General features: G+C 38.9%; 1 protein-coding gene across 1 annotated transcript; it reads right to left on the bottom strand.

The window, feature by feature from the left end:
• eif4g1b (eukaryotic translation initiation factor 4 gamma, 1b) lies at positions 1-26,587 on the bottom strand. The gene is made up of 29 exons (XM_077611519.1): positions 26,451-26,587; positions 24,947-25,051; positions 23,851-24,042; positions 22,175-22,277; positions 18,579-18,718; positions 13,510-13,602; positions 13,218-13,302; positions 10,934-11,812; positions 10,669-10,760; positions 10,355-10,541; positions 9,575-9,708; positions 9,066-9,188; positions 8,593-8,985; positions 8,333-8,476; positions 8,001-8,237; positions 7,807-7,911; positions 7,360-7,644; positions 6,921-7,029; positions 6,739-6,847; positions 6,037-6,278; positions 5,789-5,916; positions 4,975-5,147; positions 4,342-4,467; positions 4,173-4,254; positions 3,176-3,274; positions 2,922-3,056; positions 2,069-2,150; positions 1,286-1,426; positions 1-1,154 (listed from the first exon to the last, which is right to left on the bottom strand). The coding sequence occupies exons 2-29, from the start codon at positions 25,019-25,021 to the stop codon at positions 979-981; spliced, it is 4,869 nt and encodes a 1,622-aa protein (XP_077467645.1). The 5' UTR covers positions 25,022-25,051; positions 26,451-26,587; the 3' UTR covers positions 1-978.
• Between the last annotated feature and the right edge of the window lie 923 nt (positions 26,588-27,510).

Raw genomic sequence — 27,510 nt, 5'->3', positions numbered from 1 at the left:
TATCTGAAACAATCTTTATTAGTTCTGCCAGTTTTGAATGGGGAAGAGGCATACTTTTCTTTAAATATCTTTTTAATAAAGCAGAAAGAACTATTTACAAATTTTGACTTCACTGCAATTACTGTGCGTGGATTTGAAAAATACAAGCACCTTCAGTTAGTTGAGGAAATAAATAGAATATGGAAATTCCACCTTATTTTAGAAAGGAAATAAGATTAGAATATGATACTCTCCAATTTCCAGTAATCAAAATGAAAAGGCTTGCAGAATCTGCTGTTAGACATTTTTTCTAAAGTTTTTATGAAGAGGAGTTTCAAAAAACATTTTAAGGAACTGTAATTTAAATCCAACCACTAAGGCGACGACCCATGTTCAGTAGGGGCTCACATATGTTATGACCCCCGCCAACTTTTCAAAAGTCCAACTTTCCTTCCAATTTTAAAATTGTACTATAAAACAGATGCAAACTTTAAATTCTGAAAAAAAAGAATCCAAACGTCTAGTGTGGCTTGTCAAATCAACACTGGATGTCTTTGAGGAGTTTCCATGACAAGCGGATGAAGTCATCAAAAATATATAGCCTCTTGTTGCTTTTATACATTTTTCGGCTAATGTTGCAGATATGAGCGAAAACCATTTCGTAGTTAAACTTCATAGCAAACACGCACCAAAAAAATACTGAAGTAATTGATATTAGCTCCCACTGCTTTGCATTCTCACTATTTCTATTCTCGCCACGTAGATTTATTACAATTAATACAATCTAAGGCACAAGAAATTACAGGGGGGGGAAAAATAGCATGATCGAAAGCTCGATCGATAATACAAACTCTCCTAATTGAAGATTTTTTTTATTGCATTTTTTTCTCATTTTCTGACGAAGGATTTTGCCAACTCATTGGTCTAAATCCTCCTCCTCCTGGTGTCCCGTTTTGTAAGGATTCCAAAGTTAACTCCACCAGTACAACTGTTGGACTCCTAACTGTTGTCAGATTCATCCTGGCGCAACCATGTGAAGAAGCCAGTGACGGACTTGAGGGCCACGCCCTTGCCCTGCTGCTCGGCGGGGTCCTTGCACGACTCCCATTTGTAGAAGGCGCCGTCTCTGATTACATCTTCATCATAAAGAGTATCAAAGAACATTCGCAGCAGATCTGAAAGTATGACAAGAGACATTTAATGGCACAGATTTGTCACAGTTAAATAAATCAATCAAATGCTTTTAAAACAAACAGGAAAGTACTCACTTATGCAAATACTTCATTGTTTATACACAGTCACTTACTGGCTGGCTGTTCCATGCGCACCATCAGAGCCTGTAAGGCATAAAGAGCTTGCAACTGCTTCTGCTCATCCTTTAGGAACTTCTGCAGCAACTCTGCCCTCTGATTGATCATCTCATCATTCACCTTGTAGGGATTCTCACCTGAGGGGTATTTATTTGAACAGGTAAGCAAGCAGGACATGACAGCTAACTTATAACTTTGACAGCATATAGCAGTTTAATTTGAAACAACTTATTTGGTTAAATACCCAGTGATCTGTTCTGTAGCACCTGTTAGTAGTCTTTGCGGTTAAACCAAAGCAGCAAATTAGAGGGTAAATACAGGCAAATCATTGCCACTCACATTCAAACCTATGTTCGAACATGCATGATTTTGGAATATGGGATGAATCTAGAGTGCCTTGAGACATACAACTTTAAAAAAAAGCACCAAAACAACTTTGATCTTGCAATATTACGATTTGAATCTTGCAATATTACAATTTAAACCTTGTAATATTACAATTTTTCTCTCAGAATATTAAAATGTGAGTTCTTGGCAGGTAATTTCCAATGGCATACCACTGTGCCACAGCACAGTGTTTGGGAAACACTGATTTAGACATTAGCTGAAAATTTACCACCTAGCAACCTAATCACAGGTCCACAACATCCCTGGTTTGCGTTATATCTATATGCAGCAGGTACAAAGATCTGCATAGCAAGTGTGAAAATATAATTTAAAAAAAATGAAGAACATTCCGGTCTAATATAAATATGAGGAAGGTAATGAAAGCAACTCACAGATGATTGCTGATTGGCAGATACAGGTCATCAGTGCCCTGACAAACATGTTGGAGGTCATCTGCTGCTCATCTAGGTTGGCCTAAAAGACAACACAGACAGTGTAAGAATGCATAATTCATCTAAACCAAAAAAGTGTACTAAGTAAGTTAATGATATAAAAATGACAAACAGAGGTACCAACTAACTTTGTCTAAAAATAATAGAATATAACAATGTATGCAAAGGCAAGCTTGGATGATAAAATAACATAAGCCACTATATGTTTTCTTTATGTTTTCTGTCTGACCAAGCGGTGAGCTGAGGACATTGAGCAAATAGAAGTGTACCGAACAGTAAGTACTCGGTTATTTTGATCAAAACATTTTACTGAAGACTGCTTTGACCAATCACAAATGATTTGTTGCCAATGAAGAATTGTTAACAACGAAATGGTTTCCATAACAACAAAGCTTTATAGCTTTGGCGTTCTTGGCCCCAGCATTGCTAAAAATGCACCAATAAAAAATCCTAGGTTTAAAATCCACTGGGTTTTAATATTCTTTAAATGATAAGTTGTTAACTTTTCAATGGCTATGATTGCTTGTAGAATGGAGAGGCGTAAATGTAAGACAGTTACCACTTTAAATATTGTCTCAAGTCTCGACTACTGTTTTCCATGCGCTCGGCCAGAATCCAGACTTTAGCATGTGTCATCAGCTTCAACTACACAGAGGCAATCCCAAGCGGATGGACACAACGGGAACAAACATAGGGTGGCATACAAGCACCATTAAAGAAGCCAGTTCAAATGCCACTCATGAAGTAAATAGAAGCAAATCCTAATAAAAACCCAATCAAAAATAACACAAACCTCAATCCAGTCATTGAGTCTTTTAGAATCGGCCTTGTCTTGGATCAGTCTTTCAAGCTGTCTGGTTAGCTCTGCGGAGTTCATCTTTTTGGCTTTGCTCTTTTCAGACTCTTCCGCCAGTGTAAACATCACATTCTTCAAACAAAATACAATGAAGTTACCAATAACACTTTTATCCTAAATTTTCCTTTGAAATAAATCTTTCAAGGAGGCATAACATGGTAAGTAGACAGAGCGAGGCTGTCATCCTTTACCTTTTCTGTCAAAAACTTGTTGACATCTACATCCTCGGGGAGAAAGACTTTCCACTGGAGACCAGCCTCCCTCCACATTGAGCCCACTTTGTTTTGGCTCTGTTAAAGGAATACACACATTTACAAACCTCATGAAAAAGATTTTTTTATCAGTGATCTGCCTCCTAAACTATTTGCACTAAAGCTTTATTAAAAGTACAGGATTACCACACCATATTTTGTCCCAAGGCAGACAGTATGACGAAACCTTGAATATTATGGCCTACTTCAGACTTTTGAGGCGTCAGTCACCATGTGTGACATTTACATTGCCTGCTCAATCCCACTCTTGTGGCAGCACTTGTGGTCTGGTCATGCAGTGTGGACACTCATCCATTCAGAGAAGAACGACACCATGTATTCAATTTCTGCTCATGTGCTATTCTTACTATACTAAAATCTGATGCAATTGAACCATGTACAGGTTTACTGAGAAGCGTGTAATGAGTGGAAAGGAAAATATCTCACGTAAAGTATCTGCCTAGTGATGTACAAATGAATCCTGATTTATGGCCCATTGGTATGTTTAGCTCTGTACCTGACCATATGATGAATTACCCTTGTGCAAACATTTGTGTTTACCAAACAGCAAATTGCTCAAAGGGGAACAAAGCAACATTCACAACAACATTTATGAACAAGAGATTTTACTGGTTCAAAATAGCCGTTGTGGTTCTTAGCATCCAGCCTCATTTTGCTATGACATGCATGGTCACAGATAATGAATAGTGTATTAAACCAATAATTCTCCAATTGATTAGGATTTTCTGAACTGCATGTTCTGGTTCCAATGACTTTATGAAACTTTTGCTTGACCTGTGAATCATACCATCTTAAAAAAAGACTATTCAACTTTTGGAAAACTTTTTCCATAACTTTTACTGTGTTTGACATAATTGCTGGTGACATAAGTATCACAATCTTGATATTTTGTGTGCAGTCAAATGGATGAGCTCACCATCTCTTTGCAGAATAAATTGAGGATACGGACAATCAGGTCTCCAGCTCTGCCCAGAGGGATCAACGGCTTTGAAATCTCCCTGTAAAATCCAATAGTTAATGTTCACATCTTTTGAGAATATTTCCCATTTTGTCTTTGAACATTCAAAAAGGTAATGAGAACTAACTTGAAAAGATGTCCTATGGGGATGCCTCCTTCATGGAGCATGGGAGTGATCAGTTCTGCCAGATAGAGCCAGATGTGTGGGATGTCTATTGCCATTTCCTCCGCAAACTCCAAGATTTCATGAAGCCTACACAGAACAAAACAATGCTCTGACTTTGTATGATGTTCTGATGTATGGGCTTATCTAATTTCTGACAACAGGGTCAGGACCCGAACACTAAAAGAGTTAGCGGTGGGTGATCACATTTCATAAACCCTAGTATAATTGAGGAAAAAAGAACAGCCCTCTCAAGCCCCATTGTAAACTTTTAATTTGGATCTTCAGAAAACATTTTATTTAAGTGATTATGCATTTGAAAGAAATAGAACTTCAAACTGATATACAGTGTTATACAAATTGGCCTTGGTGCTGACTTATTAGTCATGGTTAACATTGGCTTGTTTACAGTGCTAATACTAGTAAGCTTACTGGTCCTATTTTCTTGATGTTGAAAACATACACTTATTACTATGCTCTTTTATAATATACATGAGGAGATTGACATGATTTTTTTAAATTCATCTATTATAGTGTGGACACTGCAACACCTTAGTTAAATATGTATGAGGAGGACTTTTGACGTTCCATACTGACCCTTTAAAGTACTGTTCTGTCGGGAGGATGCCAGCCTTAATGAGCTGGTAATGCAGTCGGCCTAGGTTCTCTCTGGTAATGGTGTTGCGCTCCATTGTAAACTCCAGTCCGAATTGTACAAACACAGACAATAGCTGAGGGCTACGTAATTCCTGCACACATTCCAGGGCATCCTTTGGGGACAGATAAAAAACTATTACATATTTTACGGACTATAAGACACACTTATATCATAATTTGCCAAGGCTTGCTACTCGCTAATTCAACCTATATTTGTCCTATATTTCTTTCACACAGACCCCCAACAGTATCTTTTTTAGGTGTATAGTTTTCCCCAAAAACATTAATATGTTACATTAACAAGACTATTTAGTCTGTTGTTCTGTATTTTACGATGACTTTTACATGTTTGTTCTTGAATTCTGATTTGTTTTTTTTTTTAAAACTCCCCAAAAAAAAGTGCATGACATATTTTTCCCTTCCATTGTCTATTCTTCAGCTAGAGCGATTTAGTCTGAAAAATATAAATATACTTATAAAAGTGTTTGTACGGTCGATGTGTCTAGCTTTTTTTTTTAAATCACTTACAGTACAAGTGCAAGTTTAGGCTTGAGCTGGTTTTCAATGGTGTTTCTCAAGAATTTAGCCCAAATAAATTAGCGACATTTATTCTATTCCAAAGTAACACTGTATTACCACTTTTTCGGCTTCAATAACCGTTTATGGATTTTTTTTTAGAATAAACAAGCTTCACATTTGAAATGCTACTGTATTTTAATGTTAAAAAAAGAAAAAAAACATTTTGATGTTTTACCTTGATATCAAGGATATTGAGGTATTCTTCAATGATTGCTTTTGATTTCTTGGTTAGTGCCTCCGTAGTCAAGGTAGGCTTGGTAGACGTTTGGATAGGTGGAGGAGTTACAGGTGTTTCCCTTATCACTGTTTATGGGATTGAAACAAGACAAAAATGTGTCAACACTGCAAAATGATGTGACTTGTATAATAGTGCTACTAGTCAAACAGGACTATAAACAAGAAAAATAAAGTCTGGTCAGATACCATTCTCTCGACTCCGAGCTCTCTCTTTGCTCCCTCGATCTCTGTCATCAGTCATATTTGCTACTCGGCGGACAGGATCTGCCGATCCATGTTGCTCTCTTTCCCGACTGTGCTCTTTCTTTTCCCGATTTAAACTGCGAGTAGCGGCAATTGGTTGCCGGTTTCGATCCCGGTCATCACGTCGATCAAATCCACGATTGGCAGCGTCAAAGCGTTCACCTCGCTCCCGACTTGAGCTATTTCTATGTAGAGACCGATTAAAAAGTGTCATGGAAAATAAATTCTCAAATTTCAATCTGCGAGCGCATCATAATCTATCAGACATTCAAAGTCACCAAACCAGTCATTTACAGCCCTCTTCAAATATTACTCTTTTTACTAAACAAGCTAAATACATTAATGACACTGCTGTGTCCTTTTAGAAGTAGGTTAATTACTGAATAGAGGCGTTCAGAAAATGTATAAACAATATAGCTTTTGATGTTTAACTGCTCGTAACTACAGAATAAAAAGTACAAAAGATGAAATATGAGAATTTAATCCTTTTTTGTAAGTTTTAGGTTCATCTATTGGTTTCTGTCACAGCAAGTTTATGAATATAAGCATCAATTACCTAGCCCTTAAGCAGCTAAAAATTGAGTCAAGTAAAGTTGAAATTGTCGATGTGCCTCCCACAAATACATAATTACAAGTATTTTTTACCTATGAGGAACCCGCCTGTCTGAATCTGCTGAAGTGCCTGGCGAGGACTGTTGCAGAGCTGAGAACCTGTTAAGCGTGTTGGTAGCTGGACGGATGTTAGATTCTGGGCCTAGGAGGAAAATCAAAACAATGGTTTTTGTTGTACAAAATCAAAGCAGGGGAAGTTTAAGATGGTGACCTACCAGAATCTGTAATCTTGTTGGTGCTACCACCGCTGCTGCCCTTACCCCAACTCAAAGCACCTTTGCCTCCTGGAGAAAGACACTGAGTCTGGAGATCAAAAGCAGGCGCCTGAAAAGAGGAGTAATGAGATTAAACTTCCATCTGATAGGTAAATTAATGCTGCTTCAGCATCTGTCAATCTTAAAATGACAAATAATAACTGGATGGTACTTGGATTTCGCATGAACTTTATACTTTCCTGTGGCCTTTTTGTATTTCTATTGCTTAACCCCATTTAATGAGTTTTTTTGCTGTACTTAAATCTATGCAGACATAAATAAAATCGAATCTGTTTCACATTTAATTCTGTGTGAAATGTTTTGTTCTAGGACTATGTTTTGATGCAGAGTGGAGGCAAATATAAGCTTGTGTTGTGAATATGTTATAAATTAAAATTACCTTTGGGAATTTGAATTTTGAATCATAAGTTCGATTCTTGGAAATTGGAACTGTGTTCCAGCCGTCATCTTGTGGAGGACCACCACGACCAGGAGCGTGAGATCCCCCACGAGACCCTGAACCCGCTCCCCCCATTCTGCCTCCTGAAGCACCGTAAGACTCTTTCTTAGAGATGATGGCATGCTGCACTTTCATTTGCTCTCTGTGCTCCTCTAACTCAGCTTCCTTGTGGATCTGGTCAATTGTCTTTGGACCTTGGTTGCCTCGTCTTGGCACCCAGTTATTCTGAGATGGGACAAGAGAGAATTTATGGACATGTATAGTAAAAAAACCAAAACAATTATTTAGAAAATGGTAGCTTGATGAGCATTTAAAGTGACATTGAACCAAAGTATGAGTCCAAGGCAACTATGTCTCTAAGAAACGTTCTCAAGTGTATAAGCTTACCTGTCGAAGGTCCATCACATCTTGCAACATAAAGCGAATCCTGGAGCTGGTATTCTTTTCCTTGATTATTTTCTGCATCTGATGAAAGTACTTGTCCATACGAGGCTAAAGAACATTATAACTCATTGGTTAGTGTCTGTCTCATACGTTTCCTTCTTGAAAAGTTGATGCATTGGACTGTGTGCATGCTGTACCTTGGCCTTTTCAAAGTCTAGATCCTTTCCAATGGTACATAACAGTCTGCACAGACACTCCAGGGACTCCTCATCCTGGTTTCTTAGTAGCTTTCCAATACACTCATGCATGATGACCTCTGTGAGCATCTTAAGCTTGAACAGCTCACCAATGAATTTAATGTTACCAAGCGATCGCCTCCTAGCCTTGTTTTTAGAATCTTCAAGTTCCTCAATTAATCTCTGCTTTTCCTCATGCTGCCGAGGGAGAAAATATTCAGTTGACAAAAATGTATTTTAAAAAAGTAATTTGTTTTTATAGTATAGAATATTTAAAATGCTCAGTTTTGTACCCCTTCAGCAGCCTCCAACTCTCTTTGCTTCTTCTCAAAGGTTTCATTGTCATCATTATCCTTCTCAAACTCATTTTGGCATCGATTTAGTAGCAGCTTCCGGAAGTTCACATCTCCTGGCTTATCTGAGGCTTGGAATTTTAGCTACAAAGTTTTTAAAAAGTTAAAAAAAACAATCAAATCCATTGCCAGGTAGTTAAATCATCTAGCCTTATATTGTCTAGATTGGGAAGAAGTATCATTAAGTTATTAATACATACCCCCATAAACCAGCGACACATGTTGGCATAGGCCACTGAAAAGTCTGGCTCAGAGATGGCTTTTTCAAAGATGAGGGCTATGACACCTTTTAACCTCTCTTCTGTGTCAATTTGAAGTTCGGACACTTGTTTCATCAACTGTTGAAAGTTTTGAGGAGTAAGTTTGTTAAGGATACTGCGGACCCTTTTAAACAAATCTTGTGTCTTGAGTTCTTCTGGATTATTCTCCGCAGTCTCTTCTGCTTTTTTTTTGGACGGCTTCCATGCCTTCTCAGCCTTGTTCAGCTTCACGTCCTCATTAAGTGACAAACTGGTAATGATTTTCCTTGGTTCTTTCCTTTGCATCTGCTGAGAACGACGTGGGCCACCTAAGCCTACGCCCATACCTGGAAGCTAAGAAAAGCAAGGCCAAAGACAAGAAACACCAGGTAAATGGTCTGTAACCTTTATAAGATTGCATTTATGAAACTTACTGGTCCTCTTCCTCCTCCCATACCCGGCCTGCCAAGGTTGGTAAATGAAGGTGTGAAATCAGTGGCACAATTCAGCCCAAGAACTCGACTGGGGTCAAGCTGGCGCAGAGGAGTCTTATTAGCCTATGCAAAACAATCCACAAGATCACAATCTGAGAATCTTGCACAGTCTACATCAACATTTCTTTTAATAAACACCAAGATGAAAATGCACCCTAACAAGCAATTCAGTCCGGAAGTAAAAACCTGTTGTTAGATCCACTATACAAGCAATATAGTATACATCTATAAACCATATTGTACACCAATTTTACCACCTGCAATACTCATGACAAATGATGTATTTGCAAGACACAATTTAAATTCCAGTGTCAAAAGGTAACAAAATACAAATTTTCAAAATATATTGAAGTGTTTTAACACTTCTACAACGTTGAGATCTATTCTGATGTTTTTATGTACAAGTGTATTGTACAAAGTGTTTATTAGGCTAATAATATCAGTGATACCTTGTCTAGGACAACATCATTAATAGCAGGAAGACCCTCAGGCCTAATCGTGCTGGCTGAGCTGAATTGGAATCCCAGAAGAAACACACGGTCATACTGTTTCTTGTCCTCTGCATTGATTGGCTTCCATTGTTCTGAAAGTAAAATACTTTTTTTCTTAAAAGATAACTTTTATTTTCCTAATTTAGTGATGCTAATCATGAAAATGGATGGAACGAGGTTGAGGATCATCCAATTAGATTGTTACGATAACAGTCATACAGTGAATGTGGCCCCCAAACTATAGTTGGAACTATCATCAGAGTAGTCATCTTACCTAACATGCCTAAAAATGATACCTTAAGTCTTTGGTCAGCTATATATACACCATTGACATACGTATAGTGACAGGCAAAACAACTATCGGTAAATGTTCTTATGTTAGATAGCACAAGGTACAATAAACCTGTGCATTCACCCGTTGCCATTGTACCAAATGTAAAACGGATGCCTCCATTCAAGAAATATTGGGAAACAATTATAATTACAACAATAATGCACAGCATAATACAACCATCTTTCCAGGGGTAAAGTACCACTGCAACAAAACTAAGCTCATCCCTCCTACAATGTATGTTGTGCTTTGAGGAGACTTCACTGAACTAATTTGAACTAATTCTTAGTTACTGCATATTATACTGTACACTTTAATTTGAGGGGAAAACTTTGCATGCAAAAACGAGAGTTATTTGTTCATACTGAACTGCAACCAAATGGCAGTGAGTGGTAAAAAGGACCAACCCTCTTTATATTGATACTCCTTGTTAGTTGCGGTCTGATCGGGACGGTTTGGCTGAATGTTCTCAGAATCCAACTTGTCCGCCCGAGTTATGTCAGTATTCCCAGTTGCTGGAGATGGAGTATGATGTTGTGTTTCAGATAATGTTGCTGGGACAACATCGTTCTCTGCTTGTACAACTACTTTCTCCTGAAAACGTGAAGGCAAGACATGAACGCTAGCACATTACATACCACTTTGTTCGGAATGTGTGAGCATGGACTTTGATTAAAAATCCTAATTAAGTTGTTGAATGATTAAAATAACATACACTAACCTCTTTAAATGCATCCAATAGATCTCCCACTGCCTCTTTTTTGTTCAAATCCTTCATTTTCCGCTTTTTCTTTGGTACTGACACAGCAGGTACTGAAAAGGTACATATTATAAACACGGTAAACAACGAATGCTTGCACGCATTTTGCAAAAAAAAATGCTGAAACATGCCGGGACAAAACACAATTATCTACAAACTGGCAAAATAGAGCAATACTTTACTAGGCAATGTAATACTATAAATACCCAACTGCCAAGTGACACACCTTGGATAGTAGTCTCTGCATGTGTATTATGCACAACCGGGCAAGTATTGGTAACCATTTGTAAGTCGTGGTCATCTTTTAAGACTGTCTCCACTGAAGAGGTTTCTCCAGTGGCATTGGATTGGGACATTGGGGCATTTCCATTCAAGTCTTTGGAAACAGGAGGAACTGTTTCTGATGCTCCCTGGGCTACTGTTTCATTTGGAACATCAGGTTTCTGTGTAGAAACCGATGGAGTAATAGATATGTTGGTGGGTTGAATAAGTGGTTTAGGCACTGCTTTAGTGATTGCTTTTGAGGTTTTATTGTCAAGTTGTTGGGTAACTTCCGGCTCAGCAATGGGGCTGTCATCAAACTCTTCCGTGCTAGTAAGCAGAGCCTCAGGCATATGTGGAGATGAAAGTGGTAAACCATTGAAACAGCTCATCTCCTCAGGCTGAGCAATGGGAGACTCCAGAGTAGACTCCTGGCAACCAGATCGCAACATAACTGAGGGGCTTTCTGGCACAATTTCAGAAGCACCATTTGTGGTGGAGGAGGAAGGTGTAAGAGAATGGTCCATAAAAGAAACAACATCCTCTGATTGCACCTCCTCTCTAATCTCCGCATTCACCCCTTCAAGATTTGTGACCGTCTTTGCAAGAACTGTGGAGGCATGCTTTGGATCAGAAAGGGGTGCAGGGTATGCAGGCACTTCAGGAGCAGACTGGGGTTCTGTGGTTTGTTTTCTTGGAGGTTTGGTGCCATACATTATGTCTGTAGTGGCAACAATAGATGCAGGTGTGACGTCAGAGGCTGTATCCTCTGGAGGCTTCATGTCATCCTTAAAAATATCATGGGTATGTGACAAAGGAAGCAGCAAAGGTTTTTCTGTGTCATCTGGAAAGAAAAAAATAGAATAAAAATGTTGTTAGTGTCACAATCAGTTTACTTCAAATATTTTTGTATAATATATTAATTTTGTGTAAGTTACAAATACATTTTAAAATGAAATTGATGCCTATGAAAAAGGCCAAATTGACATCCCCAAACACCAAAAGTATGTATTTTCTTCTAAGGCATGTTAGGTTAATACTCATTTCTATCATTTGTACACATCCTCATCTTTTTGGTATAAAAATATTGATAAATATTACTGATTTTACAAAGAATAATATTGTTATCAATAACTGTAGTTTTAGTGATTTTAACTCTGTGCATAAATAGAAGTTCAAGCTCTTTGTCAAACATTTCTATATTTTTCACTCTCCTTTTGAAAATAAGGTTAGATTTTCTCTCAGAATCTGTGGACAAAAATAAATTATTGTAAAGGTAAAGCATTGTACTGTGTCGTCTACACTTTACTTGAAATGTATACATATTTTCAAATTAGTTATCAGACATCTAAGTATATTACAGTTCCTAAAAATGAATGTAAAAAAACAAAAACATCACCAAAGTAGGTGGGAAATAGACACTATATTGACATGCAGTCAATATTTGGGTTAAGGTTGGGTATCCTGCTCTTTCTTTTTTTTTTTTTTAACAAATTGGAATATTTCCTTTTCTGGTTACTATCCAGCGACAACTACCAGCACTCAAAAGACCAAGAATGCTTGCCAATGAAACACAAACCGATAACAAATGGAGATCACTTTAAAGGGGATATTAAAAAATAAATAAATATATGGCCAGCTATTTGGATAAGAAAAGGGTTAACAGAAGGGTAATAGGGTTTCCAAATAAACACATTATGATCATATTTGGGTTTGTTTTAATGCCATGCAAAACTGTCTTACTTCTAATAACTACCCAGCAACAACTTACTTCGATCAATTTAACATGAAATAATTTGTCTGCGACATAATTTGAAGTTACATCGCATTCGAAAGAATGATTCCTCACAGATAATGCGACAATTAAACGTATCAAAGCGACTTGATTATTGAATAATTAAGCAATCAACTTCGAATTGATTGCTTTTATTGCCATTATACAAGTATAATGACATTTAAAGCTACACCATCAAGTGCACAAATAAATGATCAATAAATAAGTAATACACAGTGATTGAGTGGTTAGCACATCCACATCACAGTTCTAAGATGAAGGATTCAAACCCAGGCTCCAAATGTTCAATTGCCATCTCCCATCATGAATGAATTCCAGTCAAAATGGACTTTAATGCTGTCAATGGCAGCCAATGATATAATGCTGACCATGATGCTAAAATTGGAAACCGCTACATTTTATTTTCGATAGGATTTTGAGTTGGTATAGCACAATGCTGGCACATGGAACTCACCTGCTCTGACCTCCACGGGAGCAACATCTGTGGTGCTCTCACCGTTGGCCTGGGCCGCTTCTGTGTCTGATTCAGATATAGAAGCCTGCAGAAACATTGAAATCAAGGTGAATTTTTAATAACAATATTCCACAGAAATCCAAATCATAACCAAATTTCTCTACCAGGTTAACAAAACGTTCTTGGAAAAAAATGAAGAAAAAAAATGACAAAATATAGAAAGTTGGAGAGAGCAACTCAATGAACAAACACATCTTTAAAGTAAATAAAAGTAAAATAAAGCCAAAGTTACCTGGGGAGGAGTCGGTGTGGAGTCACTATGCCCACCTGACATAATCTCCTCTGTGATGTCACGACCACCTTGTTTTGGGTCTCTTATCCTAATCTATGAGAAAAAGTGCAAAATTTAAAAAGTTTTGCCTAGTCAAGGAAAATAAGGATTTAGTATGTATGTACAAACATCTGTATCGGGTTATCAATAAAATTCTATTAGTATATAATCATTTTTAAGACTAAGTAGTAAATGAGAGAATCCCTCATTCCTGCCTCTAAACGTGTCCTATGACCCGCTGGCATTATCACTCAATAAATGTTATATTTCTTATATTCAAACAAGGAGAACACCCATCCAACCACCATAGAAATTTATTTAATTACTTTAAAATGAAATATCAAATACAAGTTCAATGTAGTGTTGGTTGGCTGTGAAACTTTTACTCTTACAGTGAGACACGTCACAATGTGACAAGAATTTTGCATGCGTACACTGCTGTGCCGCTGGGGAGAAGGAAAAGCAGAATTGTAATCAACCTCATATTATGTGTTGCACAAACAATTTTTGAAACACTCAACCCTACTCCCTCACTCACTTGCTAAATGCTTTTTCGAGCAAGTCAGAGCTGCCATTAAACTGGTATGAGCCAGACTGCGACTAAATAAAGTGACATGCACAGTCATGGGACAAAATGTCTAACTCAACCTCAAGCCAAAAAGCACACCAAAGACTATTCCCTTAAACGTCAAGACTAAAAAAAATAGTTGCTGACCATTACTAACCTTTGGTGGGCCCAGTCCATTGGTAGCTATTCCTAACAGAGCATTCTCATTCCTGGAGTAGAGTGGCTGCTCAAGCCAGTTACGGGCTTGACATTAAACACCATAAAGCAGGAGTGTGGTGGAGTGTTTTAGCTAATCTTAACTGTCCCGAAAACAGAACAGAGGCAGGCTGGGGTGTGCTGAAAGTAAGCTAGAAACTTCACTCCCTCTCTCCTTCACTCATTTGATGAAAAGAGCAGGGAGGAGAAAAAAGGAGGGCCACTGGCCTTCTAAAGCTATGGCATTGGAATGTGCAACTCCCGCCCACAGAAACTAACAGAGTTAAAGGGGCCCACAAGAGAAGTTGGGGAGGGGACAGTATGCAGGAATAGGAGCATTAAGTAGGTAAGGTTATATTCAAATGAGCTTCTTGTAGTTACAGTAAATAAGACAACCGATTGGCCTGTTCGTTCTCACTCGGAGCAGACATGTTGCAATAGTTTTAAGAGAGCTGAGGAAACCAGCCGAAGGGGAAGAGGGAGTGCCACAGAACTCAGTAGGGAAGGGGGGGTAGTTGGCCACGTGGAGCTGAGCAATGTGCTGACATGTCACACAGCCCCTCCTCCTCTAGCTTTTTCTACTTTGACATGCAGTGAGAATAAAATAGATGAACAGAATGTTAAGTAAACAATTTCAAAGCAGAAACAATTAAAAAGCTTATGATTTACATACAATCAGTACACCAGCCTTTCATATGGGAGGAGGGTTGTTACATAAATTGTAAAAACCTTATCTGTGCAACACATAGAACTCTTTGCATGTAGATTGGCATGCACAACAACCCAGGGTGTACACATCTTTGTATGCCACTCCACAGTATGTTGCCATTGGCCTTCTGGTCATTTACACAGAGCCACGCTAACGTTGAGGCATCTTGGGTATTCAAAAACTTTCTCAGGCAACCATGCATTTTACCAGTAATTTTCAGTTTTTTCACAGTTGGCATGGACTACAAACAAACTAAGAAAAAACATTCACACATTCAGGCAATTGCTCGACATTATTTCCCAAATGTCTCTTTCTCATGGTTTTCCCTGGAGCCTGGACCAAGTCAAAGTCCAAGCACAGGTAACCTCAGTCACTGATAAACAACCAGAAGGGACACAGTTATAGGAAATACTCAGATACTACATGCTAATCAGTGTCTGTAAAATGGTTTTATTCAAGCTATAAACGTTTCACACGTTGGATGAATCTATTTACAGCAACTGGTTGGCAGACTGTAAATATTTACAAATTTTATTTCATGTTATTTCAATCCATTTTACAGACACTAGACTGACTGACTTTCATCTTATCCCCTGAAGGGTGCCCATAGCCACATAAGACAACACGAGAAAGTAGTCTTAAAAACTAGTAAAAAGAACAAAAAATGTCATTACATCATAAGAGATTGGTGTAGGGGGGGCATCTTCAGAGAGAAGAAAAAACACACACTGGATATAGGACCCCGGCAGCATAGTTTTAGAGCAACTCATATTACAATCTTGTTCACCACTATTTTAATCACCGTAGACAGCCCTATTTCTACCATAAAAGAGAGAAACATAAAATATGGTGAAATAGGTTAGCCCCCAATTATTGACAAGTGACAATTTATTGTTCATTCTTATCCTAATGAGTTTGCTTTAGCTGGGTTATGATTAGTAGTTTTGTAAATCAGAATTTTAATATCCATGAAAAGGCATTTAGTTGACCTCATCTTTGCATGTCAGTAGAACAACATAAAAAATACCAGGTTATATTTTCATTGTTTCCTCTTCAGAACCAAAACAATAGAACAAACCAAAAGACCGCAAAGATTTTTCCCTTTTCAATATTGATTTTTTTCTGGTTTTATCTGGATTGCATTGCAATTTTTGCTAACACAAAGGCAGTGGCGGGCCGTGCATTTCACACCTAGGCCTTCAGTAGTGCTGTCTGTGAATCAGTCCAACCCTCAATAAGTATTTTATGGCTATAAAACCTTTAATGCAGCTACAGCTGTGACTCATAAAAAATAATCAATAATAACCTAAAAAAATGAAATATTATTTAGGAAAATAGACATTTTACTCACCAAAAATTCTTTTTATTTATACACTAAATCCATCCTCCTTTCTTTCCTCAAGAAGATTTCAATTACTCTGTCGTACAGATTACACGTGCGTTTCAGGTCCATCAAGAAGTTCTTTTCTATCGCCATCAAAGCTAATGCAGTCGAGTCTGTCCTGTTGTATTTCTGGCATAGGTTTTGATTCTGTTTCGGGGTGAAAATGTCCGTTCGACATAAGCAGTGGACACTGGGATGGTCACTGTCAAACCCACTAATGTGTACAGCCGCCCCATGCTCTCACTCAGATTTTTCTGCTGAAGGAAGTCAAGGAGATCAGTGGGAGATTTTCCTGTAAAATCATCCGTGGCATACATTGCAATCAGTTCTGTTCTTAGCCGAGGCAGATCGAAAAGTGCTCCGTGGCTCTGCGTTAAGCTGGAGAAGCCTGCATGTGGGAAAGTTTTCTGGTATTCCCGAAACATCTGCGGGTCGAGGAGGGAGAGAAACATCAGTCTTTCGTGTTCTTGAAATCTGGTCCGCGTCTGGCAAATAATATTGTCCAGAATCCTGTCGTGGAGTTGGTGGTAGTGCGCGTGAGAATCTTGCGCTTGACCTCTTCATACGCTTGGAGCACCCGCCCTGCGTTCAGTGGCCTCGTAGATTTCCTCATATCGGCTCCTCTCGCGCTAAACTGTGTCACAAAACTCCTTTACTCTTGCAAGAAAAAAAATGTACATCCAGTTTGTTGTTCTGTAGTATTGAAAAAAAGCATGTCTGAATGCTCAAAAATGCCATTAAATGTGTGAAGCAAAAAAACTTAATTCAAAATCATCCAGATGTGCTTTAAATCCATCAGCACACCGCACAGACTCATTCACTATTACAGAGACAAACAGTACTTTTATTTCCCTTCTGATCTCTTCCTCCATCACTTCAGCAATAGCAGTGATCAGGTTGTTTTGTATTTTGCCCGACCTGCCACTAAACACTTTATTAGTGGACAGGTGGTAATGTAACTCCGTGTTTCTCTCAGCAATGAAAAAGAAGTTCCACATAATTTCCTTTGTTTGGGGATGCAGCGCTTTCATCGTGTCCCCGAAATGAAAGTTTACACAGTCTATCAAACTTTTTAAGATTTCCCTGTTTTTCATTACCTTTTTGTTGTGGCGCTCCGTTTCCCTGCTCATTTGCTCGCTGAACTGTAACTCCACCCGGGTTTCCCCAAAAGTTTTGGAGAGCACCGTTGCTTGTAAGTGTCCGGCAGGGCTTTGGTGTCTTGTTGCTGCTTTAGTTAAACAAGTCAAATTTGCAAATCCAGTGTTGCTCCAAACACCATGTCGATCGGTGGCAAATAACAAGCACTCCCAGCAATACAATTTGCAGTGTTCCTCGGAGCCCGTGAGGCAGGGGTAGCGCTCTTAGTTAGCGAACTGAAAGTGGCGGACAAACCCTTTTCCCAGTTGTAACAGGCTTGCTAGCTTTGGAGTTGACCACGCTTTCTTAACGATGTCCATTTTTTTCTGGAAAAGTCCGTCTGGCTTTGTCAGCAAAACTGCAACCAAATCCATGTTTTCCTCCGTCGGCCATTGTGGGTGGAGTTTGCGAGCACTGGCTGGCTCACTCTGGCTTTGGCCCGCCTACTCTATCACTAGCCAATCATCCTTGGTGAAAGCGATGACGTATCCCTACACCTGCGAGAAGGCAATGACGTATCCCTACGCCTGCGAGAAGGCCTTGGTGTCACCAAATCGAATTCTGATTGGTTAAAGCAACAGTCTTATCGACGCTTGTTTAATGCAGCAGAGCCTGCAGAACTGATTGTGAAGGCCTTGAGGCAGATTTCTGACCCTGGCAACAAATAATGGCTGAAAATGTAATTGGTAAAATGCTGGAAGCAGTGCAACCAGGGGGAAAGCAATGAAAGGAAGCTGACACATTTAGGAATTATTTAATTCATGGGCAAAATATAATTAACAGTCTGTGATTCAGATATTTCTTAGGCCAGCAGAGAAGGCCCTGAAGGCCCTGACCGCACACCACTGCATGAAGGTGAGTCAATGAAAACACAAATGACTAACTTACGGCTGACTGTTATGACTTAACCTGAGGTTTCTAGTTCAAGTCTTCTTGCCCTCACAATAGACTGTGACTGGTTACTGAAAATCTAACATGACTCATTGTTTGGGTACCATTCAATAAAGCAAAGTGTTCTCCATTCTTGGAACACTGACCTGTTTACGTTCCCTTTTGGGATGAGTGTGTTGGGGAGGCGGTGGTGGTGGTTGCTGCTGATGAGGGGCAGAGTTCATAATGACGGATGTTGCCTGCACCGGCGGTGTAAACTGAGGATGGGCTGCAAAGTAGGGCCCGGCTGTGGATCAGACAGAACACTATTAATCAAAACATACAGGCTTAATCCAACAATCGTGAGATGACACTAACATAAGCCTGACAAAGAGACACAAAGGATGTAACACAGCAACGCAGTCTATGTAGCCACAATCACTCATGTGAGGAGTACAAACATTTTAAGGGAGGAAGACATTTTATTCTAATGATTTACAATACAACAGCAGCAGCTCATCTACTGTAGGTGATAGGTATAAGTTTATCATAGTGAACATTTTTACTTTTGCCTACTCACTCCCAGTCAAAATTGGGCTAATCTTGAATTTGAAAAAAATTGCAGATCCTGGCAGAGGGTGACTCATACGTTGCCTGTGGACCAGGACAAACAGTTGTGTTACGCCACATAAAGACAAAATCAACAGCAGATCCCATTACCTATTTACTAAGTGTTAAAAAAAATATTCTGCAATATATCGGGATATTCCATCGTGCAACCTCGAATTGATTCCATCTGTCTGAAACAATCGAAAACAGATGTTTTTTTTCTAGCTGGTTTAGTACATATTCAATTTGTTAATGACCATTAATGTACTTCACATTTTAAATAACTGCAAATAACTTTCTTTTTTGTATATCTGTTTGAATCATTTATTCTAGTCATCTTTCGTACCGCGCATCCTCGTAAGAGGTTTCGATTAGATTAAACTTTATTCATCCCGCACTCGGGAAATTCACTGCGGCGGTTTCTGGAGCCTATCCAGCTGACTTCAAGTGAAAGGCAGACTACAGCCTAGAATGGTGGCCAGTCAGCTGTAGGGCACACAGAGACAGACGACCAGTCACACTCACAATCATACTGCCACCAGCAGGAATCGAGCCCGCGCCTGCCTCCATCGAAGTGAGGCGAGTGAGAGGCGAGTGAAGCCCTACACCATCAGGCGGCACCTGTTTGAATTCATCATTTAAAAATGTTGCAAAATTACGGGGGAATTTTTTTTTTTTTCTTTCTAGCCGTCTTATACATCTGATTGATATTACATTAGGAATTATAATAATTATTATAATAATTACTATTATTACATTAGCAATTACATATAATAATTACTATTATTACATCAGGAATTAGAATAATTACCAATATTACATTAGGAATTATTACCTGCATCTTAAGATAATCAACCGTTTTCAACCTGACACTTGAATTCAAATTTTAAGAAAAAGGAGACCAGAAAAATACATTGTTTTCTATAATGATTTTCAGTTTCAAAACAAAATTGTGTAATTACTCTGATTGTTTTCCAAGGATAATGTATCAGTAAAACTGAGAATAGCACCTGCATCTTCAAAATTCACAAGAGCAATTTGTATTTACATATCTTTAAAAGCCCAAGAGGCCAATGTAGGCCTTGAGGCTATGACACAACAGAATGTATTGTCATAACTGTTCTATTAGCTCTCTCTACTAGTAAAGACTGTTTATATTTTTCAATTAATTACTGTCTGAGTAAAAGTAAATAATTGACTTGACCCTCGTTAAAACCGTAATACAAGTTCAACGCACCTTTGTTGGATCACCCAGTCAATAATGTCAACAAGACATTGATATTGGACGGCCTTGTAACTGGCCTCAACAGTTCAATGTCACCTTTTAATTAAATGCAAAGAAGTAATGGCGAACAAAATGTTCAAATTAAAAAGGCCTCTATTTCAGTCCAGCAGTAACTACACACTGACTAAACTCCACTGTATTACAGTCCAACTCGCATTACTGAGTCTGCATTGTTGACCAAGAGCAACACAGCCTAAATATAGTCAAAACCCACATACGATAGTTTGCAGGAGGGAGGGAAAGATAGACTAAGAGACGAAGAGCATGCTCAAGATGAGAAAGCCAGAAGAAGGAAGGTTTTCTTGGACAGTGTCCTAATACTGTAAATAAGAGGCATGAGATATTAGTCATTAAACACAGGCGCAAGAGCAAGGAGTGGGGGTGTGCTGCAAAGAGATACCGTTCACGTCAACGACACCTACCCTGAGAGTCATCCCCCTCTTGAGACCCCTGATTCCCCATGTCGAATGTCTACCTGATGGCAAAATTGCATTTAGGCTGAAAAATGGAGGGGAAGTGGATCTTTACAAAGTCCCTTTATAATTCTCCCTCTCCAGGTGTCCACTAAAAAGACCTTTTCAGCGTTAAGTTCTGCCTCTTTCAGCGTGCCTGTTTTACTCCTCCCTCTGACCTTAGCGGCTCCTTCTGTGGGAGACTTTTTTATAAACCCTATACCCTAAAGAGCATGACCGCAGAACGTTCCTGCGCACAGCAATGAGACTTTTCAATTGTAGTAAATAACTCGTATGCATTTTTTTGTTTTTCATATTCAATGTGCAGTATTCAATGTAGATTTATAACATAAGGTATAGTAAAACAGTTTGAAAATAAAATTGTATTTTCTTTCATCAGGTTTGTTTTAATCCTGCTCATTCTTTTTAATTATTTTTTATATGATTGTTGCTGATGAAGGATAAATAATGTTTATTTTTTCCTCTCTAGTTTCTTCCATGTTTTGCCTCCACTCAAAACTAAATTGGCAGTTAAGCTAAAATGTAGGTAAGCAGTGATGAAGCGTTGCAAGGGGTTATAGTGATGTGTCACCAGGGACCCCTGTGGAGCATGCTCTCTCAAAGAACAAGAACAGCGGGCAGAGAATGTTTGGAATAGGGTTGACAAGGGCTTGCCCAGAGTTCGAGCATGCCAGGAGGTTTCCCACTGGCAGCTCGTTTTCCACCATTAATGAGACGAGTTGGGTTAAAACAATGAAGTTTCTGCTGAAGCAATCATCATCTGACTGATGAAATTTAGTAGAAAATAAAATAACCTATCTACATCAAGAGGCTTTAGAATGCATGTCAAGTACGTTAACTGATATAGATTTTGTCTGATATTACAATTTGATGGATGATATTTTTATTTACCATGTAAAAGTCATATTGAGGATTTACTGTTTTTAGGTGCGTTTAAACGCACATTTTGTCACCGCTTACTGGCCTGCCCCTACCACCATACAAGTCAGTCAGTTTTCCATTATAGGAGGGACCAATACCACAATGCACTTCATATGCACATTTCCTGGAATCCTCAATGCAATAAACAACATGGTGAACTACCAAAAAAATTGGAGATTTAAAAAACACAATTAGAGCCACACAAACAGAAACCTATTTTTTGGATTTCAACCGGTCAGTCCACGCTTTTCGGGAAAAAAAGACTTTTGCGTCATGCATAATTACATCCGTCAGGTTGTAGACATTTCACGGATGGTGAAATTATTTTTATTGAATAGTATTCTTGAGAACACCCATGACGTTGTGAAGGCAAACAAACTGCTAGCAGTATAATTTCAGATTTTAAAATGTTTGGAGCAAAACATTAACCATACTTTAGTGTGTGAGTAATTCCGATTGCGTGCCAACTACTTACGATAATTACCATATTCAGCCGGGCTTGTATTTGGGTAGAAACCTGGAGTTCCAGCTGATACAGAATATTGCTGGGGTGTAGCCACAAAGGATGATGAACGGTACTGAAAAAAATAGTTGTAATTTAGGGTCACAAAGTGGTACAATACAAAGTTGAATTCATTTGTGATAATGTGGAGCGATAAAAATACCAATACCAGAATTGGTCTCACCCAAAAAAGAAATGCAATGAGATGTGAAAATGTCAGTTGCAAGTGATGCATTTTGAAAGATGGATTATATTTTATATTGAAAAATGGGAATAATGTTTTCCTATTGCACAAAATAAGACACTTACCAGTTTAAAAAAAAAAAATGAAATGACTATATAACTTTTACAATTTAATCTATATAAGTGACACCCTCATATTGCTTGTAAAAAGAAGTTTAACTGTCAACTATCCTAGATATAGGTGCATCCTGGCCAATATTATTAAATAATAGTGTTTACTAAATAAAAAAATATGTACCAGCAGGTAGGATGGATGGCTTTCCTGCTTGTTCCTCTATAAGCTATTACTCCCACAGATAGAGTTGAGAGTAGAGATCTGTATGCTGTAGCAGCCTGACTGTACAAATTGCTGACTAACGAAGCGGCCAAGTTGTAGGGATATAACATTTCCTTTAAAGGGCAATGCATATAAACTACAAATAGATAACCTGTTTTTCTCACCAAATTGTTATGAGGTTTACAATTGTTGGTAATGTTAAATGAATGAATGTGCATAAAAAACTATTGGTTGGGGGAAAAAAAGAACCTCAAAGATATTCTCAGCTATTAAATTTCTATTTACAGTTCCCTTGTTATGATTGTAAAGCATTGTGTGCGACTGTATTAGGAACAATGTGCAGGCATTCTTGTTATTTTGGGTTTTGTGCCATCCACAAACATGGAATGTGCTGACACTTTTCCGCTACTAGCTTCGACGTAGGCATGCAGCTCAAAAGGTGTGTCATATCTGCAAGCTTGAAATTGGAGATTTAGATACAATCGCCAAATTTGTTACTTCTTCTTTGGATGTCTGTATCTTTGTATATTGTTTACCATATGTGAACTAGACCGTAAACAAATTGTGCACCTACAGAATTCCAAAGAATGGAAGACCAGACTTGAAGAGGATTCAACTGGTCTAAATAATTTGCATTTATTTTCAGAGATTGAGGGTTCAGATTTTCAACCCTTCTAATTGTAAAGATTTTGTTGTTGTAAAGACCAACACCCCCAGAAATGGTTAGGCCATTGGGGGCTGAGCTCACCTTTCGAAAGGCTTGAGTTGATAAACCACCTCATTTTTAGGGAAGGGGTCATCAACTTCCAAACGCCAAAGTGCATTCCAACCACACATTTTCAATTGTTTACCTATAATAAACTTTGAACTTTGTAAAACTTTTTATCACATGGCGTGGTGATGAAGCATTTGGACCAGCAGGATATACTCCGTAATTGCAATGGTCACATATACATTATGAATACGATATGATAACGAGTTACGTGAATAGTGTGTACTGTAGACCCATTCAAAATATAGGTATGGGGTACTGTACCTAACTCCCCCATTCCTGCATTTCACATCCCCCTTTGAGACTGACATCCAGTGATTGGCCTAACTACCTCCGTGCCAGGAGTTTTGCTTCTACCTGTGCTGGTATAAAATAGGTTGCCCCTTGTGGTGGGCTTGGGATGGGCAAGTGTTGTCCAGGAAGCAACATCACTTGGGAACCAGGGGCTGGTTGGTAGACATGGGTGGGAGTTGGCCGAGGGGCATTGCTGGTTGGAACAACTCGAGGCCCGCTGCTGGGAGGCAAACTTGGTCTGCTGCTGAAGTAGGACTAGAAGGTCGACAGTAGCGAATCCAAAAAGGAGAACCATGAAGAATAGAGGGAGAGAAAACAAAGTGAGGGGACCATGAAAAAAGTATAAGTAAAAAGTGATATCCATCTATGCTATGATATATTTGTGTCCTAATTGTGTAACTATCTTTTACTGTACTGTACAATTCTAAAGGCATTTTACTATTAAGTGGTATTAAACCTGGGCACAAAAAAGTGGGCTTCTAGCATCTGATGGCTGCAGAGTTAATTGATGAATCAACAAGTGAGATTCAACCGCCTAAAGACAAAATGCTGCCTCCTTATTGATTTTCTGCATCTAATTTTCCAGATGATGTTAGGCAGCAAAATGAAATCAAGCCAGAATAGTTAAGCAGTCAAAGGTATAAAGCACAGCCCCAAAGACCATGAGAAAGGGGAAGGAAAAAAGGAAACTGTTATTAGCAGTGATCTGAAGCTTTTCTTTATCAGCACAAACAAAATCACAGAGATGTGCATATTAACTGGAGGCAATAAATTGACCAGTCAGTCAGTCAAAGCAAACCTGCAGAGGGTGATCAACACAGCTCAAAAGATCATCAGCTGTCTTATTATTATGGTGGGTTATATTCTTTATGCAATTAACATTGGATTGGATTTGATAACTTTATTCATCCCGTATTCGGGAATTTTCAAATGCTTAACATTTGGTTTCATGCCAGTGATTGAATTCTGTATTTTTTGTCACACTTTGAAAGCCAGTACATGAAAATTCCTACATTTAAGCTGTCTCTGGAGAAAAAAAATGTTGGGGAACACTGATTTAAATGATTTTTTAAAATTATATTTAGCCTCTTAATTCAATCCATAAAATGTCCTTCACCAATGTACTATCAACCACAGTTGCCTATCACCAGTTCCTTACCTGTGAAACAGCAGGGGATTGGGCTGGGTGGGAGGTGGAGGGTTTCCCTGTTATAGGCTGTTGTGTTTTATTCATTTCATTGAGTACTGCATGGGGATGAGGAATCTGAAGAAAAGAACGCATCATTAAATGCTGAAAATTGAAAACATTTTAATACTTATTTAACTGATGTGCATTTAAAAAATAAGTTGCTGGTCTAGCTCAAAATACTTACAGGGATTAATTGACAGGAAACTGTGATTTTAAGATTTTCATATAAATTTAAACGATAGCAAACAAAAAGGAAGCAAGATTTCTTCCATCCAGACGCAGGTCAGCTGGAGCTCAGCCTTTGGGTGGGGCACGGTGGGGAGACTGCAAATCTAGGGGCCGGCTGGGCAGTGGCCACAGAAGCAACACAAATTCACCTTCCCAAGGATGTCAGGTGCAAAGGAAGCTGGTAATGGCCAAAGGAGGGGTCGTAGGCATGCCAATCCAGCTATAGAAGTTGGCTCTTGGGACGTGGAATGCCACCGCAATGGTTGGGAGGGAGCCTTCAACTGCGTGAAGTTGACAAGTTCCAACTGGATATAATCAGGCTCATCTCTAAACACAGCTCATGATCTCGTACCGCCCCCCTTGGACACTTTTCCACGCTAGAGTTGCCCACAGTGATACGCCGGCATACTACCCCCCCGGCTCGATGCATTTACACTGGGGTTTACCCTGTTAGATGAGAGAGTAGCTTCCCTTCACCTTTGGGTGGGAGGCTGATTCCTGTTTGTTGTTTGTGCCTATGTACCAACCGGCAGGTCAGAGTACGCACCCTCTTTGGAGTCCTTGGAGAGGGTGCTGGAAAGTGCCCTTTGGGGAGTTTCTTGTTCTGCTGGGGGACTTTAACAACAGCAAGATGTGGAGGGCAGTAATCGGATGGAAAAGGCCTCCGCAATCTTGAACCAGAACGATGTCCGATTGCTGGACTTCTGCACTTGTCGTGGAGTGACGATAATGAGCGTGTTCAGGCATAATATAGAGGTTAAGCAAGAAATGGACACCTCGGTGATATTCCAAGACTCTCGGAAAATGAGATAATCTTTAGACTGTCAACACGATTGACCAATAACAGAAAGCACCTTAGTCGGTAAACACATTAGAAAACAGTGTTAATCGATTGCTTCAAACTGGAAGCGTTCTATACAAAGTCACGAGAATTACGATTTGTATTACTCGTTTATTTTCCCCCTTGTTATACTTTAAGTAAGTACTGTTAAGTGTTCAAATTAAGAAACACAATTAATATTGTTTAAGCGTGTGATGCTAGCGGCGTGATAACTTGCCGGCAGCAAAACATCAACATTAATCAAACAATTGTAACACACATTACACCGCGGAAAATTGAAGTGTTTACTTACACACGAGAATTGTTATGAATGAGTCAGCTGTGGCTCTACGCCACGATCGCTGAATATATGCTACGACGCTGGTTATATAAATAAGAATTGATGGTAAACCCATTTATAATTACCTTTGTCTCCTTGAGTCCAACGCACAGCCGGCTGGAAGGAAAGTCTTCCCGGAAGCCGGTACCGTGTTATTCCGGCCGAGTATCGTCACGTGGAAGAAGTTCTCCGCCGGAAAAGGCGGTCGATCTGGACCGCCCACCCAACGCCCACCTAACTCTGATCGTCTTCACCAAAGTCGGAGCAACATCAGGAGCGCACTGATGTAAAAAAATGTGACCGACTCCCCTTTATTGTTGTTAAAACAACAATGACCGGCGATTATATCCAGCACGTTTACTTCTAATGAATAATTGTGTGCCATTAAATCAAATAATATTTATTCATTAAATGTATAACCACTATCCGCGCGCAAGAATGACTTTTCTTTTTAATATATGCGCATTCTTGCCTGAAAACAACTGAGTTCTTGACCAATTCATAATATCGAATCGTGTTTTTTGTTTTCTTTTTCTTTTTAGTCTTTCAATTGTTTATTAATTATCTTTGCCCTGCGATTGACTGGCCATCAATTAAGGGTGTCCCGCCTCGTGCCCAAGTCAACTGGGATAGGCTCCAGCACCCCCGTGAGACTTGTGAGGATAAAACAAAATTAATGAATACATTAATTAGTAATCTTTTTAATGCAGACCTGATAGTTCCAGGTTTCACAGCCACTGGAATTTCAACCATCTCTCAATTATTTTTCCCACAAGAGCATTGTACACTGCAAAAACTTTTTGTTGTTGTCGTTTGACTTTTTCTATAACAATGCATAACTTAAGCCAAATGTAACACCAAAAACATTCAAATCTGAATTGAAAATAGTAAACAGAAATTAAACATTGAGCCTTTTTGTCCTAAAAGCATGACCACACTCAAGTGTGCATTTTTTTTGCCATTAAAGATTTATAGCTACGAGCAGGTGTACCCACAGAAAACCCACACACGAAAATATGAAACTCCGCACAGGAAGGCCAAATTGATCCCTTGATGTCAGAACAGTGAGGCAGACTTGCAAACCCCTCTTTCACTGTCGAGCCATTATTTTATTTTATTTTTAGTATTAAAAAAAACTGAAAAATG

This window comes from Stigmatopora argus, chromosome 10, assembly GCF_051989625.1.
Source record: "Stigmatopora argus isolate UIUO_Sarg chromosome 10, RoL_Sarg_1.0, whole genome shotgun sequence".
Classification (NCBI taxonomy): domain Eukaryota; kingdom Metazoa; phylum Chordata; class Actinopteri; order Syngnathiformes; family Syngnathidae; genus Stigmatopora; species Stigmatopora argus.
Note: the sequence above shows the minus strand (reverse complement) of the source record. Positions and strands in the feature narration are given on the sequence as shown.

Excerpts from the sequence above, each read along its gene's own strand:
- eif4g1b (XM_077611519.1), bottom strand. The coding sequence starts at position 25,021 with ATGAATAAAACACAACAGCCTATAACAGGGAAACCCTCCACCTCCCAC. Across the intron at positions 7,645-7,806 it reads ATGTGATGGACCTTCGACAG|AATAACTGGGTGCCAAGACG; the intron begins GTAAGCTTATAC and ends GTCCCATCTCAG. Across the intron at positions 3,275-4,172 it reads ATTTATTCTGCAAAGAGATG|AGCCAAAACAAAGTGGGCTC; the intron begins GTGAGCTCATCC and ends TTCCTTTAACAG.